The sequence below is a fragment of the Nomascus leucogenys genome, chromosome 14 (genome assembly GCF_006542625.1).
Source record: "Nomascus leucogenys isolate Asia chromosome 14, Asia_NLE_v1, whole genome shotgun sequence".
Lineage (NCBI taxonomy): Eukaryota > Metazoa > Chordata > Mammalia > Primates > Hylobatidae > Nomascus > Nomascus leucogenys.
Window position 1 is genome coordinate 82,760,610 of NC_044394.1, and position 13,901 is coordinate 82,774,510.

At 47.9% G+C, this 13,901-nt stretch overlaps 1 protein-coding gene across 4 annotated transcripts in view; it reads left to right on the top strand.

Annotated features, from left to right (window-relative positions):
• Positions 1-13,901, top strand: part of TBC1D8 (TBC1 domain family member 8) — a 144,046-nt gene that overhangs the window by 104,602 nt on the left and 25,543 nt on the right. For 2 of the 4 annotated variants that reach the window (XM_030827852.1, XM_030827853.1), the window contains exons 6-11: positions 6,269-6,476; positions 7,999-8,193; positions 8,939-9,115; positions 10,479-10,629; positions 11,149-11,271; positions 12,867-13,081. In XM_030827852.1, coding sequence (XP_030683712.1) covers positions 6,269-6,476; positions 7,999-8,193; positions 8,939-9,115; positions 10,479-10,629; positions 11,149-11,271; positions 12,867-13,081 — 1,069 coding nt within the window. The remainder of the gene's footprint in view (positions 1-6,268; positions 6,477-7,998; positions 8,194-8,938; positions 9,116-10,478; positions 10,630-11,148; positions 11,272-12,866; positions 13,082-13,901) is intronic. The other 2 variants (XM_030827854.1, XM_030827855.1) reach the window with 1 other exon arrangement.

Below are 13,901 nucleotides of genomic sequence, written 5' to 3' on the forward strand. Positions count from 1 at the left end.
TGCTCTTCTTTTTCAGCTCCCACTAGGACCACTTTTGTGTAATTTATTTGACTTTTCATCCCTCTTAATTCTAGCTCGAGTCCTCCTCTGCCTCAGAGTCCTCTTAGCCTACTTAAGACATCTCCCAGGGGCTCCTGCAGCCTGACAGGCCCCACGTTACAAGAGAAGGCGCATGTCTCACCCTCCACAACCCCAGCCCCCAAGCTGCTCGGTGATTGTCAGCAGGTTGGCTTAGTGGTTCTCTCTAGGACAGGATGGGAGGAAGAGGACAGAGGGATGAGCCTTTTTCTGAGCGTCAGAGAGCCTTACGGATGCCCTGTGTTGTCAGGGTCCTGGTCTCTTAGGGGCTCAGTGCAGATGGATTTCCAAAGGAATGAGGGGCCCTTCATGCCGACTGCCTGTGCTGGCGCCTGACAGCCAGGTGAGCCTAGTGGCTGTGGGCTGCCGTGTGTCTTAGCAGCTGCATGGCAGCTTCATCCACATTTCCTTAGGACTTCTGGGGGGGTCACAGAAGAAAGGTATTCTGAGTGAACACACATTTGAGAAATGAAATATTTTATATACAGATTTGGGCTTTGAGGAAAAGCACGTGGATCTGGCCTTGTTTTTAGATTCAGAAAGCTTGATATTTCCCTGATTTGACTTGATTTAGTTAATTAATTAATTAATGAGAGGCAGAATGTTGCCCTGTTGTCTAGGCTGGAGTGTGGTGGCATGATCTCAGCTCACTGTAGCCTCCACATCCCGGGCTCAAGTGATTCTCCTGCCTCAGCCCCTTGTGTAGCTGGGATTATAGGTGTGCACCACTATGCTGGCTAATTTTTGTATTTTTAGTAGAGATGGGGTTTTGCCATGTTGGCCAGGCTGGTCTCAAACTCCTGGTCTCAAGTGATCCTCTCGCTTCGGCCTCCCAAAGCGCTGGGATTACAGGCGGGAGCCACCTCCTGGCCATGGGTCTCTTGGGGGGCACATCACGGAGAGCCACTGGAAAACCTTGTGTGCTCCTTCATGAGGCAAACTCACCGCAGAGGACCGAGTTTGCCCTCCCTTATCCAAGAGGGCAGGAGCCGTGGCTCCAGGCTTTCTGTCCAGTGCACACATGGGAAGTCCCTGCATTCTGAGCACGGGAGAGCCAAGCTGCCCCGGCCTGTCACGCAGCCAGAGTTTGGGGACGCATTAAGCCTGGAAGCAACGTTAAGCCTGCTGACACACAGTAGGCTATTGTATGCGGGCCGAATGACCAGAGGGAGCGAGAGTTGGCGTGTAGCTCAGACAGGGTTCTTCCCAAAGCATTCTAGTGGGTGGATGGGGAGAGAAAGGGAAACCTATTTTGATACATCTTTACGGAAAGTAGGAGAGACAAATATAAGTCTGGATTTGCAGAGAAATAAAAGAACTACATACCTTCTTGGGTCCTTTTAGGGATTAAGCTGAATTTTTTAAAGAATGTGTAACTTGTCTAGAATCTTCTGCATAGTTGTCATGCATTATTGCACATATTAATTTCAGCTTCAGCAACAAATCTGATGTTTGTTGTTCCAGAGTCGGGTTGACCCACATTTATTCCCTACTTACTTACAGTCTCATCAATGGCATGTGTTAAGATAGGGTGGTTGGGCTGGGCGCAGTAATCCCAGCACTTTGAGAGGCTGAGGCAGGCGGATCATGAGGTCAGGAGTTTGAGACCAGCCTGGCCAACATGGCGAAACCCCATCTCTACTAAAAATACAAAAATTAGCTGGGCGTGGTGGTGGGCACCTGTAATCCCAGCTACTCAGGAGGCTGAGACAAGAGAATCACATGAACCCTGGATGCGGAGCTTTCAGTGAGCTGAGATTGCACCACAGCACTCCAGCCTGAGCAACAGAGTGCAACTGTGTCTCAAAAACAAACAAAAAGGTGATTGATGGCGCTTTCTCCCGCTAGTCTTAGCTGTAGCTCTCTCTTAGAGTGATTGCTTTGGCCTGTGTGTGCAGGCACTGGAGGGTAGGTGTAGCTGGGGTAGCTGGGATGGTCTCCATCCTCATAGGGGTGCTTCTGCAGTGACCTGCAGGCTTGTGTGGCCACCTTCTGAATGTCAGGTCATCACCAATGTCTGTTCTTCTCTACGGAGGAAAAGTGAAGGCACTTAGGAAGTACTGGAAAGTCTGAGAAGCAGGCTGTGAGTGGTGGCTTTGTTTTCGATGGTGTTCAGTAAAAGGAATTGATATATTTAGCAACAAAACGAACATCTGCTTTGAAACAGACCTAAAGGATAGGATGGTCTTATTCTAAACTTCATAAAGAACTGATTTCTCGAGGATTTCTCATCTTTTCAAAGTCACGCTATCTTCATCTCAGTTATGCTGGAAATTTAACTATCTTGTATATAATACATATTTAATGAATGGTGAAATTGGAAGACAACTTTCTAGTAGGGAGGAAGGAAACTAACTCAGATCTTAGGAAAGTCCCCCCTGTTGCTTATTTGTTTATAACTTGAGGTTTCTGGTCTCTGGCTACCCAAATGTGCAAAAGACAGATGTCTACAGGGAAAGCGAGGACAGCTGTGAAAGGGGAATGGAGACTGTGTGCAGCATGCCCAGGCTGCTCCGAAGCCACTGAGAGAGAAGCCGATTGAACTCAGGCAGCAGGTGCACTGGGTAGAACAAAATGGTTTAGTTGCCTCAGATACCGGAACATCTTATTCTTTTTTTTTTTTTTGAGACAGAGTTTTGCTCTTGTTGCCCAGGCTGAAGTACAATGGCGCGATCTCAGCTCACTGCAACCTCTGCCTCCCAGGTTCAAGCAATTCTCCTGTCTCAGCCTCCTGAGCAGTTGGGATTACAGGCACCCGTCACCACGCCCAGCTACTTTTTGTATTTTTAGTAGAGGCGGGGTTTCACCATGTTGGCCAGGCTGGTCTCAAACTCCTGACCTCGTGATCTGCCCAGCTCAGCCTCCCAAAGTGCTGGGATTACAGGTGTGAGCCACCACGCTTCAGCCTGGAACACCTTATTCTTAATTTGAGGGATTCGGTGCAAAATAAATGTAAATATAAGCCACTCTTCTGGTGGCTCAGTGCAAGCTTCTGTGATTTGAATACTCACCATGTATTCACTTTGGCTTCAGCCATGTCCTAAGGGGAAAGAGATGCCCAGCTAGGAAGGAAGAGATGCCAGCTGACATGACAGGTGAACTCACTGGCGACTAGAACCACGTTTGTGAGATACGTGCAGGGAGTAAGGGTTGATTTTACTTTCGTCAAAGCTAACATAGCCAGCATGCTCTGAGGACAAGGATGGAAGTTTTCCAATTTAAATGCACCAGACATAGTCAGCTTCGGGAACTTGGGGTCCTCTTGAGGGGCCTTGCCTTCCATTCTTGCGATGTATGAACTGGTAGAGCGTTTATGATGCTTTTCCTGTGTTCTCCCAGCTCCTCTCTCGAGGCAGCTCAGGCGCCCATGGAAACAGTAGTCCATGTTGTATCACGCATTTAAGGAACTGCAGCTTTGGTCCCCAGGAACTGGACCCATTGTGAGCTGTAGAATTTGATTTCTCTGTGTGTCCAGAGGACTTTCTCTGTGTCTTCTCTTTTTGAGGGCTTGATAGTAAATTCCATGGATTGTGCCATCTCTGTATGATGGCTGCTGCTTGTAAGTCAGTTGTGTGATGGTGGACATAAGACCTAGAAGGGTTGCAGAAAAGGCGTGTGTCCGGGATCCCAGCCTGGCATGGTTGAGGTGAGGTCATATCTCTGGGGCCTCACAACCAGATCGTGCCTGAAAAGCTCACTTGAGCCGTGTGCAGCCGATTCCAGAGTTGAGAGTTTACTATCTTGCATTTATGGCATTTATGTAACATTTCAAAAAGTTGTACTTTTCCCTAAAGAAAATAGCTAAGGTTTTTGTTTTTTTTTTAAAGCTAATATGTAGTCATGTAGAAAATGTAAGCAAAATAAAATTGGAAAGTGGAAGTCCCACTATGCAAAGACAATCACTGTTAACACTTTATAAGATAAAGTGCTTGTACACATCCCTGTCTGGAAATTTTCAGGAATTTATGTAGAGGGATCATACTATAGGTACTATGCCTAATTTCTGTTTTATCATATTGTGGGGATCATTTTAGATTCACAGGGATCCCTTGAAGCAGAGCATTCAGACATTATTCCAATTTTGTAGCAATCGAGATACAGAGAGTCTCATTCGGGGTTACAGAGTACATAAGCAAGCCAAGAATTCATATTCCTGACTTTGAGCAAGTGCTCATTTCATTCTTATATTTATAAGGAACTTTATAAAGTGCAAGAGAAAAATCTTTCCCTCTGTATGTTGGAATTTCCCCCTTACTAGAATTTTGGAATATGACATAAATTGATCAGTATTTTCAAACATTGTGATTTGGCTGCTTTCTTTACTGGTTTTAGAGCCAAAAATCAGGATATGTGGGGTTGCCTGGGGGTTAGGATCCTTCTTTCCTCCTCATCAGCATTCTCTCTTGTCATTACTGATGTGATGCATGAGCCACTGCACCCGACCTGGATTCTTAAAATATATTTTTTTAAAAAGATAGTAATAATAACTCATGTTTATTGATTACTGACTGTGTGTCAGATACACATCTAAACTTTTTTTTTTTTTTTGAGTCGGGGTCTCACTCTGTTGCCCAGGCTAGAGTGCAGTGGCACGATCTCGACTCACTGCAACCTCTATCTCCTCGGCTCAAGTGATCCTTTCATCTCAGCTGGTGGGGTAGCTGGGACTACAGGTGTGAACCAACACACCCAGCCGATGTTTGTATTTTTTTGTAGAGACGGGGTTTTGCCATGTTGTCCAGGCTGGTCTCAAACTCCTGAGCTCAAGTGATCCGCCTGCATGGCCTCCCAGAGTGCTGAGATTACAGGCATGAGCCACCGTGCCTGGCCGCATTAAATTTTTTAATTGTTTTTTTGAGATTTAATTTACATACCGTGTAATTATTATACATCCTTTAAAAGTGTACCATTCAGTGGTTTTTACCATATTCACAGAGTTGTGCAACCATCACCACAATCAATTTTAGAATATTTCATCACCCCAAAAAGAAAAAGAAACTATGTACCCATGAGCAGTCACTTCCCATTTCTCTCTCTTCCCCCAAGCCCTGAGCAATCAGTAATCTATTTTCTGTCTCTAGAGATTTGCTTATTCTGGATATTTCATATTAATGGAATCAGGCAGTATGTCCTCTTTTTGTGTCTGGCTTATTTCACTCAGTATAATATTTTCAAGGTTCATCTCTGTTGTGGCACTCGTCAGTACTTCATTCCTTTTTTATGGCTGAACAATATTTGATTGTATGGATACACTACATTTTGTTTATCCATTTGTCAGTTAATGGACATTTGGGTTATTTCTGCCTTTAGGTTATCATAAATAATGCTGCCAAGAACATTCGTGTGCAAGACATACGTTTTCAATTCTCTTGGGTATATCTACCTAGGAGTGGAATTTCTTGGTCAAGTGTTAAGTCTGTTTTTAGCCTTTTGTGGAGCTTCCAGACTGTTTACCAACATGACCACACCATGTTAATTCCCATCAACAGTGCAGTAGGGTTCCAATTTCCCCACATCCTCCTCACCACTTGTTATCAAACTTTTTGAAACTTGGATTCTTAAGCAATTGTTTTTCTGGTAATTCTCAGTGTTACTCAAACCAGGAAGGAATGCTCATTTGGCCTGTGAGTTTATTAAATTACTTCTGTGCAGAGGCAGCACGTCTGCTCTGCATCCTTGTTCTGAAGGTTGGCCATGCAGTTAGAATGTGGGATGCCCACGTGCACCAGCACAGGACGTGCATGGTGCCTTTTTGCACTCACTTAAATACAGATTGTGCCAGTGGCTTTAAAAATATTTTCTTGGCTGGGCGCGGTGGCTCACGCCTGTAATCCCAGCATTTTGGGAGGCCAAGGTGGGTGGATCACCTGAGGTCAGGAGTTTGAGACCAGTCTGGGCAACATGGCAAAACCCCATCTCTACTATAAATACAAAAATTAGCCAGGCATGGTGGCGCATCCCTGTAATCCCAGCTACTTGGGAGGCTGAGGCAGGACAATCACTTGAACCTGGGAGGTGGAGGTTGCAGTGAACTGAGATCGCACCACTGCACTCCATCCTGGGTGACAGAGCGAGACTCTGTCTCAAAAATAAAATGAAACAAGAAAGGAAAAGTATTTTCCTTTGTAATCTTTTCCTTTGTAATCCATTTACCTTTCTTATCTCTTCTTCTCTCCCTGTCCTTCCCCAGGGACCTGGAAGCCAGAGCACAGAATGAGTTCTTCCGGGCTTTCTTCAGGTTGCCAAGGAAGGAGAAGCTGCATGCAGTTGTGGACTGTTCGCTCTGGACGCCGTTCAGTCGCTGTCACACCGTGGGGCGGATGTTCGCCTCTGACAGCTACATCTGCTTTGCCAGCAGAGAAGATGGCTGCTGTAAGATCATCCTGCCACTCAGAGAGGTAGACTGGCCCTACTGTCTGCTTCCCGAAGCAGCCTTTTGTTGTTTGAACACAAGGTTGCTGGCTGTGAGGTGGAGCGTGGAAGGGGAAGTTCAGACGGCACGGCTTTGCCATCTAAAGATGGATGACTACAAGGCTGGGCTTCTTGAGGGAGGCATGGCCTGAATTGGACCATTACCCATTTGGCCATTGCTTTTTCTGCTGTTGCTATGGCATTCTGAAATTTGCCAACAAGTGACTGCTGAAAACGGGACTCTAACCTCCACTTTATATTGATAAAGCTGTTATTAGAAAGTACACACCTAGCAATTAAAGATTTTTCCAGCAGCTCCTAGGAATGAATCCTCCCCTTTCACTCACCAAAAAAAGAAAGGGAAAAAAAGCAACCTACAAAAAGCATCACCTTTTAAAAATAAATGGTAAATTGCCTGGCTTTTATACGCTCCTGGAACTTCAGTTAAAAATTTTAAAATGCTTCCTTTGACAGGGATCAGGTCCCTTCTTCCTATAAAATTCTGCAATTCTCTTCTTGGAAATGGGGGCTCAGATTACTTCCAGATTTGAGCAGCTCGGTCCTCTGGCTTCAGGGCAGCAATTCTGGTGAGATGGTACCCACAACTCTATTTACACGTTCAGGACCTCCAGAGTCTTCTTTCTGATAACAAATGTACTGAGCATTCTTCTTTGGAAAAACTCAAAACTCTTATTTTTTTCTTCTTTTTAGAGAGGAGGGTTTCACTGTGTTGCCCAGGCTGGTCTTGAACTCTTGGGCTCAGTCGATCCTCCCACTTGGCCTCTGACAATGCTGGGATTACTCCTTGTGGTCTCCTAACTCCATGTTATTATTCTGTAGTAGATGTCTTCATTTTACAAATATTTTTACTTATTAGTAGAGCAAGAAATCTAGGAGCCAACTTGCATGCTTAAAAAATTTTTTTTGGTAAGGTGTGCCTAACCAGAAATGACATTTTAACCATTTTAAGTGTATGGCTCAGTGGCATTAAGTACATTCACATTGTTGTGCAACCATCAGCACCATCCATCTCCAGAACTGTTTCATCACTGACAATGGAAACACTGTCCCCATAAATCAACTCCCCTCTTCCCTTTCCCCCAGCCCCTAGCAACCATCCTTCTACTTCCCGTCTCCATGAATTTCACTCCTCCAGGTACCTCACATAAGTGGATTCATACAATATTTGTGACTGGCCTTGTTCACTTAGCATAATGCCCTCGGGGCTCATCCATGTCGGAGCCTCTGTCCAAATTCTCCTCCTCTTCAAGGCTGGGTCATACTCTGATGTATGGATAGACCACACTTTGCTATCCAGTCGTCCCTTGATGCAGCCTTGCACAGCCTCCCCTTGTGGCGGCGGTGAGCAGTGCCACTTTCTTGACGTTGCATCATCTCCTTTCTGCAGTAATTGTGCCTTGCCCTCTGTTTCGGGACATCTTCTGCATATGTAATAACATGCCTACCTTCCTCCCTCCCTTCTGTCCCTGCATGTTGCCTCTCGCGCAGGTGGTGAGCATCGAGAAGATGGAGGACACGAGCCTGCTGCCACATCCCATCATCATCAGCATCAGAAGCAAGGTGGCCTTCCAGTTCATCGAACTCCGGGACCGAGACAGCCTGGTGGAGGCGCTGCTTGCGAGGTTGAAGCAGGTCCACGCCAACCACCCCGTGCATTACGACACCTCTGTGGATGATGACATGGTATGGTCCCTCCAGACCCCGATGATCCCCTTCTTCATGTCTCAGGCCGTGGTCTCCAAAGGGCAGTATACATGAGGAGAGCCATGTGGGGATGAGAAGAATATGGGGCCTGTGTGTGGTCTGCTGTCATTTCTGATGTGCCAACTGTCCTGAGAGGGTGTGGGGAATTGCCCCACAGCTTGGAGGGGGTGATGGGGACACCCCTCACAGGTGAGAAGGGTTGCTATCCCTGCTCCTGAGGTTCGAGGATGGCCTGATGGCAGGCATGTGTAACCTGCTAAAAGAGGAGCTTCGTCGGCCCTGAGGTTGGGCAGCTGCAGAGGTGGCCCCGGGGTGGCTGGGGCCTGGTCTCCTTTTTTCATGTCTCTTCTCTTTCTCAACCTCTTTTCACCCAAAGTAGTGATGGGGAGAAAAGGAGTTGCAGCCTCTCTCAACCCCAGGGCTGCTTTCTCAGGGTGGCCATCTTCCTGTCCATAAGCTGAGGGGAGGCTGGGGCTGCCCATGAGGAACTGCGTATGGACCCAGATACGGACCCAGGTTCTGGGGACCGGGAGAGCCTCCCCCGGAGCATGCAGTGGGACTGTGTCTTCCTAGAACCCTGTCTGGTCTGGCGTCAGTCTGTCTTCCCCCTGAGTCATTGAAGTCTGCTATGCCCACGCATCCAAAGGCTAAACGAAGACTGTCCCCTCGACTAAAGCCATGATTTTCTCCTCTCTTCTCTCTCTCTGTCTCTCTTGCTGTGCAGGTTTCACCCGTGTTTCATTCAACAAGCATGTGCAGTGACCACAGGTTTGGGGATCTTGAAATGGTGTCTTCTCAAAATAGCGAGGAGAGTGAGAAAGAGAAGAGCCCGCTGCTGCACCCCGATGCCCTGGTCACTGCCTTCCAGCAGTCAGGCAGCCAGAGCCCTGACTCCCGAATGGTGGGTGACCCCTGGTGCCCAAGCTGGACCATAAAGCTGAGCCGTGGGCTTGGGGGGGATTGCCCAGCTGTCTGAGTCACCATGGAACTCGGCACCTGACCTTAAGAAGCTAGCGCTCCTCCTCCTTCTTGTTCTCATGGGTGAAAAGTGAGAGGGGTCCACTGAGGTGGTCAGAGGACTGAGGGGCTGCTCTCCCACCACCCTTCTGTAACCCTTGCGCAGCTCTCAGCTGTGGGGCCTGGGGAGCTGGCCGCGCTGCTCCTTGGGGGTCTCCAGATGCAGAATGGGTCCCTCTCCTTCCAGTCAGTGCTGTCTGTGTGTCCCTCATTATAGCTTTCCTTTTTTTTTGTCTTCTGGGAGAAGGGGTCACCAGTCTTCTAGTTTTACTAAACTGGAAATATTTTTTGCTATATTTACTTACAGATTTCCTCTTTGTAGGGAGAACTTAAGGGAAATGTCATGTATAGTCTGGTAACGATACTGGAAGTTGTGCTTTGAAATGGGGCCATGGCAGGCAGGGTGCTGCGTTGGACCACGAGCACTGGGCAGTGGCTGTGAACCTGTTACCCTGAGCTTATTTTTGGTCGCTTTAATGGCTCCTGTAAAATCTGTTGTTGGTTTTATTTATCCAAAACTGAGCCTTCTCATAGCTTTACACCTGGATCCTTAATTAACTTTTGTTGACAAAATGTATGAGAATGTTAAGTATATGTATTTATTTCTGCCATCACTGGAGAATACAGATAATTAAAAGCAAACGTAAATACCTTGTTTAAAAGGCACTAAACATTCCTGCCACCTAGGGGTAATTTCAAGTATTTTCAGTTGCCTAGAGAAATGGTATATTCCTCATTTATGTGAATGAGAACAATGCAGTTTTTTTCAGGTTTCAGTTTTCCCTCTGGCTGTCAGGAAGCTCAGGGGAAATTGTGATGCCCCTGTACTCCCCTTTGCCCTCTGAGCTGACCAGTGTCTTTTTGGCAGATGCAACATCCAGAGAAAGCTTCCCCCAGCGTCCCCCGTACCCACCCCTCCCTCCCATCTGATTTGGGCTACTTTAATACTTGGATTCACATACCCTTGTTATCAGCCTTGCTAAGGAAATTGTATTTTATTTGTATAAATGCTCCCACTGGGCTCTGAGCTCCTGCAGGGCCTTACTCTGTGTTATTCATCTTTGCGTCCTCTGTGCCCCTGGTAGAGGTTCAGAAATATTTGTGGCTTGAATACAGGCATCCTTGCCCGTTGCTGTTGGCCCCTCGGAGAGCAGAGGTAGTACTTCCTCCATCACCAGTGGTGCATCGGTGGGTGGGGGGCGGTGAGGACGGACTTCTTTGTACATTAAGAATATTTCCATTTACAGTCCAGAGAACAGATAAAAATAAGCCTGTGGAATGACCACTTTGTGGAATACGGCAGAACCGTGTGTATGTTTCGCACAGAGAAGATTCGGAAGCTCGTAGCCATGGGCATCCCTGAATCTTTGCGTGGGAAACTCTGGCTTCTCTTCTCAGGTAAGTGCTCTTGGTGTCTCTAAGCTAATTGTTCTTTTTGTCATGGACACAGGAATAGCCTGGACCCAAGCAGCACGTGTGTTTATGTGCAGATGAAATGGTTCTGTCTTTGGGTCATTCCTGTGATTTCCCAGCTGAGGACTTCCACCCCCTGTTGTGTCAGCTGTGGGACCTGAGTTAGGCTGCCTGGGCCTCTGGGCTGTGGCGTCCAACTGGGTAAATGCGAGGTCTGGGCACAGTAACGGCCACTCTTTTAAAAATGCCTTCACGAGGCTCTACATAGTGCTGAGAATTCTATTCAGAACCCCCTGGAAGTGAAGTATCTATAATGTGTGAGCTCTGAAGTAGATGAAACAAAAAGTCCTCATCCATTGTCAACTGGCTGGGCTGCTGAAACACATCCCTCAGAGTGTGACTGCCATGGGTCCCTCCTCTGGTGAAGACACATGGCGGGCACCAGAGACAAAAGTGCAGGTTTCTCTTCTGTTCCGTTTCCTCTTTTCTGCTGGACCCATTCAGGGAGAGCCTCTTTTAGCTTCAGAGCCCTGGGGCCTCTCCCTGCGCCTATTGGGGAACGCCTGGGAACCCTCATCAGGACATTTAATGATGGATCGGCTGAGCCTGGGACCAAACTTCCCCAGGGTAGGCATTTGTCTGTCCCTCCATATCAACTGTGAGCAACTTGCTCCTTGGGGCAAAGGAGCTTGGGCCCGAGGGTAGGAAGGGAAGGCCCTGCCATTGGAGTGTGCCTTTGCTGCTCCTCAGGGTGCTGTGGGAGGCCAGGTGAGAGGGTCCCTTCCCCAGATGACCCCATGGCGCTCTTGTCAGCAGGGAGGCGCCTGGAGGCTGGGCTGGGTACCTGTGCCCTGCTCCGTTACTCTTCCTGGGACTGGAAGCATCTCTTGTCCTACTTCACCATCAGCCTCTTGCTGGTTCCTTATCTACCCCCCAACTTTGTCCCTCACTTTCCTCTTCCCTGTCTCCCCCCAGCCCCCAACCTCCTGCCCGAGATGCCCAGACACAGCCCTCATGCTTCCTGACACACTCACTGTGTTGGGTGTGGTCGGTGGTCACTGATGCTGCCTGCACCACTGCGCCCCTCGTCTCCTTCCTGTCTCCTGGCTTCTGCAGCTAACTTCCAGAGGCACAGCATTGAAACACCTCCTTTTAAAAGTGAAAAATGTTTTCTGTATTTTTGTATATAAAAATAACAACATACATTCGTAGTTGAAAAGTAAAGGCATGGAGGAGCGAGCCAAGACAGTGACCTTCCTCAGAATCCCACCACCTGATGGTGAGGCCTGTCACTGCCCAAGGTCTGCATTCCTCTAGGTCTCTCCAACGCATATGCACAATACACGTGCACACACACATGCCTGCACAGACACACGTCACACACATGCACATGCACACACTTTTCATAAGGGACGCATTCATCCCTCCATCTTGCCTGCCTGCTGAGGCCTGGGCTGTAGCTCTGGCTGTGGGTGGCTGGCACAGGAGTTTTCTGGGCTGGGTCCTTCTGCTGCAGTTTGTGCATTTCAGACCTGACTTCAGAGTTGCATGTGGGCGCCATGCTGCTGGCCCCTTCGCTTCATCATAGCTGCACCCCCTCGTGTGCCTCACACATTGGTGCTCAGTCTCATTTCTTGTTGAATTAATGCATGAAATTTGCATGTATGTATGTGTACGCTTGCTAGGGAATACAATGTGTTAAAAGCATATTAATAACAGTTATTTCTATTATGAGTTTTCTCCCCTTCGCTCTATAAGATTATTCTTAGAAAAGCCATACTATTTCTTTTGTTTCTGTTTTTTGGACTAGGCTACGTGGCAGAAATGAAGTCCTTACTCTGTCGCCCAGGCTGGAGTGCAGTGGTGTGATCTCGGCCCACTGCAACCTCTGCCTCCTGGGCTCAAGGGATTCTCGTGCCTCAGCCTCCTGAGTAGCTAGGATTACAGGCACCTGCCACCATGCCTGGCTAATTTTTGTATTTTTAGTAGAGACGGGGTTTCACCATGTTGGCCAGGCTGGTCTCGAACTCCTGATCTCAAGTGATCCACCCGCCTCAGCCTCCCAAAGTGCTGGGATTACAGGCATGAGCCACCACGCCCAGCCAATATCCCTCAGTAAGTAACGAGACCCCACTGGGGTCCCCTGATGGGACCAGCGTCCTCTTCATCATGACACCATCCTAGTAATCATTCCCCCTTGAAACATTGCTTTTAAAACTCAGATGCAGTGACGGATCTCGCCTCACACCCTGGTTACTACGGGAATCTGGTGGAGGAGTCCCTGGGGAAATGCTGCCTCGTAACCGAGGAGATAGAACGAGACCTGCACCGCTCTCTGCCAGAGCACCCTGCCTTCCAGAACGAAACGGGAATCGCTGCTTTGAGGAGAGTCTTGACGGCCTATGCCCACCGGAACCCCAAGATTGGATACTGCCAGGTGAAAGGGGTGTGCTCTGGGGTGCAGGAGTCTTTAGTTGGTGTCTCACCTTGTCCTTCCCAGGGTTTCATTTCCATTCCCAGTCATCTGGTCCTGAGTGTTGTCATGTGAAGGCGCTGTACTCGGTCCCTTTCCAGAAAGAAAGTATCAAATGAGGGCCAAAGGGACTCATCTTCTTATAATCAACGGATCATGAGGTCAGGAGATCGAGACCATCCTGGCCAACATGTTGAAACCCTGTCTACTAAAAATACAAAAATTAGCTGGGCATGGTGGCACGTGCCTGTAATCCCAGCTACTCAGGAGGCTGAGGCAGGAGAATCACTTGAACCAGGGAGTCGGAGGTTGCAGTGAGCCAAGATCGTGCCACTGCACTCCAGCCTAGCAACAGAGCGAGACTGTGTCTCAAAAAAAAAAAAATTTACCGAGTGCCTGAAAAGAGAAACGTGCATGTGTAGTGGTTGTTGGTGGCAGGGCAGATTCAGTCTTCAACTCCCCTCTTGAGCTCAGACATAGGAGGGCATTAATAGAATTTCTAGACCTCTACAGAAATTACAGGAATTATTTAAAATGGCAGCGCTGTTTGGGGAGGAAGATGATGATCAGGGCCAATCCCCTTCCTTTAGGACACATAAGTGGAGGTGAGATGTCTGCTGAGCTTTCCCGAGCTGAGGGTGTGGTCAGCAGGCACAAAAGGAAAATCAGTCCATTAAAGCAGCAGCGAAACCCAGCACAAGCCGGGATTAGTGAAGCGCCTGATATTTAAAAATTTAAGATTTCAAACTTTGTTTCCTGTGAAGAAGCAAAGTCAGTGAGCGAA